Source organism: Anopheles moucheti, chromosome 3 (assembly GCF_943734755.1).
Source record: "Anopheles moucheti chromosome 3, idAnoMoucSN_F20_07, whole genome shotgun sequence".
Lineage (NCBI taxonomy): Eukaryota > Metazoa > Arthropoda > Insecta > Diptera > Culicidae > Anopheles > Anopheles moucheti.
Window position 1 is genome coordinate 58,138,208 of NC_069141.1, and position 5,728 is coordinate 58,143,935.

Below are 5,728 nucleotides of genomic sequence, written 5' to 3' on the forward strand. Positions count from 1 at the left end.
TTGCGAAGAGAATCTACAACGAACACAAAATAGCGCCAATTAACACCACTTCTAACGTTCGCGGAACGATTAAGTTCACTCATTTCCCTTAAATCTAGCTAGAATAGATATAAAGCCATAGCTATCGCTTCGCCTTTTACTACGTTCCACAGTATCTAATCCACTAGTGATTGATAATTTCAAATCGCTACAAGAGACAGGCTCTAAATGCAAAATCATGGATGTATATCGTGATTTAGTATCTTTACAGGCAAACCCTAGCGCCACAAGAGCAATTAACTGCGCCAGTTTACCGGAGTCCTACAATTCCCTCCTAGTAATCGATACCTCGATGAGGAAGGAAATGAAGAACATTCCAAATGAACTTCGCTGGAGGGCAATTCCCAGCATTTTTGTGGATAAGTATGGCCAACCCTATAAGAACCAGTATTTTACGGATGGATCCTCTTCGGAGGTGGGCACGGGTTTTGGTGTTTCGGACACATGCACCGAAATCTTCCACAAACTTAGACAGCCATGCTCAATCTATGTAGCTGAGCTGGCAGCTATTTTTTACGCCTTGTTACTAATAAGTGCGAGTCCTCCGGATCAGTATTTTATATTCGCTGACAGCCTCAGCGCTGTCGAAGCACTGAAATCAGTTGAGGCTATAAAGAGCTCTGATTACTTTATCCGAAAAATCTTGGATATACTAAGCTCTCTGTACAACAAAGCGTTTCGAATATCGCTTATCTGGTTACCTGCTCACTGCGGTATCCCCGGAAATGAAAAGGCAGATCTTTTGGCCAAACGAGGTGCCTCTGAGGGCATCTTTTTTGAGAGGTCGATTCCCCCTCACGAGTTTCTTCGCACCCCACAACAGCTTTGCATGGCTCGCTGGCAGAGCATGTGGGATGACGATGAGCTCGGGAGGTTCTTGTATTCAATCTCACCTCAGGTATCCCTGCGTCCTTGGTTTCACAGGCTCCCGGTAGGTCGTGCGTTCATTCGTATGATGTCTAGACTTATGTCTAACCATTATGCAATGAATGCGCACCTTCAACGTATAGGTATGTCCGACTCCAAGGTTTGTAGCTGTAGTGTTGGATTCCATGACATCGACCACATCCTCTGGTCATGTGGTGAATTCGATGCCGCAAGACCCGGTCTTCTAGCAGCCGTTCGGGCATCAGGAAGATCCGCTGCTGTGCCAATTCGCGACATTCTGGGTCAGAAGGACTACGAGTACGCACGGATTTTGTTCGACTTCGCCAAAGAGATCGGAATCACCCTATGATTCCCTCCCCTTCCCCATCCTGTAGACGCACTATCGTTTGTTCTTATTTGTTCTTCCTTTTGTTTAGTCCTTGTTACAGATGTTTATCCCTCGTTTCTGTTGTCCTTACTGTTATATGTTCTATTGCTGTTGTCGAGGATTCATTGGGGAGGCTTGGAGGTTTCATGATAACGCACCCGAAGTGGTATTTGAATTTCGCTTTTGCTGGAGCTGGAGCGAGCAATCTGGCCATCGCAGTGTCGAAAAGGGGAACCTTTATGGTTATGGATGTTTGAAGAAGTTAAACGCATCCGAAATCACACTTTCCGCTTTACTTTGCTGCTTGTTTTGACACATTTCGTTTTCTTTGTTTCACCCATGCTCCACGCCGCTTGCACAGTACACCGGCACCGGCAATTCACTAATTACACCCAATTGTTGTTGGTGATCAACTGTTTGATGAACTTTTCTCGCGGGATCGTCTGCGCCACCGGATGAATTCCCGGTGGCTTGTGTCGTCGACTTTCGGTTCGTTTTCATCACTCATCACTTTCTTTCGTGGCAGGGTGCAGAAATTGAGCTGTCGTTAATCGATTTTTGCGAGATTGTAAACATTGTTTTCATCTTCCGGTATGACACGTACCGTGGACCGACAAGTGTGGGGGGGGGGGGGACCAGGCGTTTCCGACCATCGTATTTTTGATAACTATTACACTGCCCACTGATGTGACGTAAGCTGCAATTATTACATTTTTTTTTGGGTTTGGATTTGCCTTATGCAATACCTAAAAATAAATATCAATAAACGCAACAAAAAAGATCCCCAATGAAAAGAACTGCAATGGATGTGTGCGCCAAGACAAAGGATAATACATTCGACCATGAAGTATAATTACAGAATGTCTTAAGGTCTCTTGCCTGGGTGCAAAAAGATTTGGTAAAAAAAATTCAGAGCCCTTAATGCATAATTTTAGTCAAACTTACGCGACAGTTGCAATAAGAAAATTACGGCAATGGTTTCAGTCAAATAAGCAAAAATTGTGGAATATATCATTTGTAGACCATGAAACAGCCTCTCAAGTGGACAAATTGATGGGACAAGACTAGAGCTCATCACGTACTAACAAGAGATTGAATTATAGTTCCCTGATTTCATTTTGCGCTCCCAATAGCGACATACAATTCATTAAGGAAAAATAATAGGAGATAATAATAAAATGACAACAACAAGTCATACAAAACGATAACAGTAGATGGAAAATAATTTTAAATATAATCGCCTACGTATAAACATGTTTTGAAATTGTTTTGCTTTTTTGCGAAGAGAATCTACAACGAACACAAAATAGCGCCAATTAACACCACTTCTAACGTTCGCGGAACGATTAAGTTCACTCATTTCCCTTAAATCTAGCTAGAATAGATATAAAGCCATAGCTATCGCTTCGCCTTTTACTACGTTCCACAGTATCTAATCCACTAGTGATTGATAATTTCAAATCGCTACAAGAGACAGGCTCTAAATGCAAAATCATGGATGTATATCGTGATTTAGTATCTTTACAGGCAAACCCTAGCGCCACAAGAGCAATTAACTGCGCCAGTTTACCGGAGTCCTACAATTCCCTCCTAGTAATCGATACCTCGATGAGGAAGGAAATGAAGAACATTCCAAATGAACTTCGCTGGAGGGCAATTCCCAGCATTTTTGTGGATAAGTATGGCCAACCCTATAAGAACCAGTATTTTACGGATGGATCCTCTTCGGAGGTGGGCACGGGTTTTGGTGTTTCGGACACATGCACCGAAATCTTCCACAAACTTAGACAGCCATGCTCAATCTATGTAGCTGAGCTGGCAGCTATTTTTTACGCCTTGTTACTAATAAGTGCGAGTCCTCCGGATCAGTATTTTATATTCGCTGACAGCCTCAGCGCTGTCGAAGCACTGAAATCAGTTGAGGCTATAAAGAGCTCTGATTACTTTATCCGAAAAATCTTGGATATACTAAGCTCTCTGTACAACAAAGCGTTTCGAATATCGCTTATCTGGTTACCTGCTCACTGCGGTATCCCCGGAAATGAAAAGGCAGATCTTTTGGCCAAACGAGGTGCCTCTGAGGGCATCTTTTTTGAGAGGTCGATTCCCCCTCACGAGTTTCTTCGCACCCCACAACAGCTTTGCATGGCTCGCTGGCAGAGCATGTGGGATGACGATGAGCTCGGGAGGTTCTTGTATTCAATCTCACCTCAGGTATCCCTGCGTCCTTGGTTTCACAGGCTCCCGGTAGGTCGTGCGTTCATTCGTATGATGTCTAGACTTATGTCTAACCATTATGCAATGAATGCGCACCTTCAACGTATAGGTATGTCCGACTCCAAGGTTTGTAGCTGTAGTGTTGGATTCCATGACATCGACCACATCCTCTGGTCATGTGGTGAATTCGATGCCGCAAGACCCGGTCTTCTAGCAGCCGTTCGGGCATCAGGAAGATCCGCTGCTGTGCCAATTCGCGACATTCTGGGTCAGAAGGACTACGAGTACGCACGGATTTTGTTCGACTTCGCCAAAGAGATCGGAATCACCCTATGATTCCCTCCCCTTCCCCATCCTGTAGACGCACTATCGTTTGTTCTTATTTGTTCTTCCTTTTGTTTAGTCCTTGTTACAGATGTTTATCCCTCGTTTCTGTTGTCCTTACTGTTATATGTTCTATTGCTGTTGTCGAGGATTCATTGGGGAGGCTTGGACAGTCGCACCTATATAGGTTGGGACAAACGCTACCATCCGCATGTCCGAGACATCAGTCCACACGGACGTCAACAAATTAAAGGTCCCCAAGCCAAAGGACTGGCAAGCTGGTCACGACGCCGCTCATAAGACCACTAAAACTCACCTCCGACCAAAGGACGCCGCAGACGGCCTATCTGAATGTCGGAATGGTCTGAAAATAAAACCCAAGAGACAAGAGGGATGATGCAGCTATTCCTTCCGAGTTCACCCGGGATAAGGTGCATCCTAATGGTGGGAGAAGGAAATGTCTCCCTACCACATAGCATAACATTTGTTCAACTATTAGCGTCTAAGTATAGTCTATAAGATATCTTCCGTTAAATAAATAAATGAAAAGATGTAAAGCCATAGTGAACACCCTATCTTCTCACCAATGCTCACTGTAAGTATCCCTATCTCACTGTGAACACCCTATCTTCTCACCAACGCTCACTGTTAGTATGGAGCTACAAATAAAAAGTACATCACAGTAAGCTTTGCAAACCGTATGTGCATACTTTCCTTTGACGGCTAGTAATTCAAACCGTTCTAAATTGTCCAAAATCTGCCAGTACGATGGCCCCGAAGGTGGGCCCCCGAATCGACAACCGCGCCCCGCTGATGTACGTGGAAAATGTGCTCAAAACGGCCAAGATTGTACGGGACGTGGAGCGTCAGTGGACGATCGTTCGGGAAAACAAGGAGCTACTAAAACGCATCAATCAAATCCTCCGTAGAAAGGTGAGTTTAGTGTTGGAATCAACCTTCGTTTTTCACCTCTTTATCCGAATCCAATTTTATGTTCCTTCCTCTACAGGGTTACCTAAACGTCAACTACAGCTATCGCGTGCACCAGAGCCTAAATTCGGAGGCCCGTGGCCGGAAGGCACGTGCCATCGAACGTCAAAATCAAGCCATGCTCGGTCGACTTCTGTGCCGGAAAGCAACGGTGGACAGCAACCTTCCGCGCGAGCGGAAAATCCGCTGTTGGCGGGCGGACCACCACCAGCCCCGGATGGCGTTCGAGTTTTGGGAACGTACGGATCGGCGATTATGTCAGCTGACGATCGCACTCTGCCCCGGGGTATCCTTCGGGGAGATAAATTCGCTCGGCCGCGGGAAGCTGTTTCGAATTTACGACGGAACGCTGGTGGTGATACGGGCCGGCTACGTACATTCCGATGTGGATTTGCGTGACCGATACGACACGGTGCGCCACGTGGAAAGGGGTTCGTTTGTGAAGCAGGTGATGGATGGAAGAGAATACTTTCTCATCACGCTTCGAACGATCGGGACGATTGGGGATGGGCAGTTGTTGGGGCGCATTGCCGACAGTTCGATGGAAAAACTCGATCTGATCAGTTCGTATGGCTCAAAGTTTGGTCGCTGTAAGGAACCAATTTATTTTGATAGAACTCAAGTGTGTGGAAGGTAAAATTAAGCGTAAAAAAACTTCATATCACCTATTTCATTATTTTCTTTTCTGACAATGGTAGAAAATACACAAAAAATAAATAGTTCAAAATCATTTATCCAAAAAACTCTCGTAAACATTAGAAGACAATGAACGTTATTCTCTTTATACATGAAGATTACTTTCACAATCTCTCATTCTGAGGTAAGATTACTCTTCTTACTGACGAAGTGAATTGAATGGAAAAATATAGAAAAAATATATCCCTAATTAATACTTATTAATGC

The 5,728-nt window shown here is 44.6% G+C and overlaps 1 protein-coding gene across 1 annotated transcript; it reads left to right on the forward strand.

The window, feature by feature from the left end:
• The first annotated feature begins 4,603 nt into the window (after positions 1-4,603).
• On the forward strand, positions 4,604-5,462 carry LOC128302856 (uncharacterized). The gene is made up of 2 exons (XM_053039703.1): positions 4,604-4,768; positions 4,845-5,462. The coding sequence occupies exons 1-2, from the start codon at positions 4,604-4,606 to the stop codon at positions 5,460-5,462; spliced, it is 783 nt and encodes a 260-aa protein (XP_052895663.1).
• The last annotated feature ends 266 nt before the right edge of the window (positions 5,463-5,728 follow it).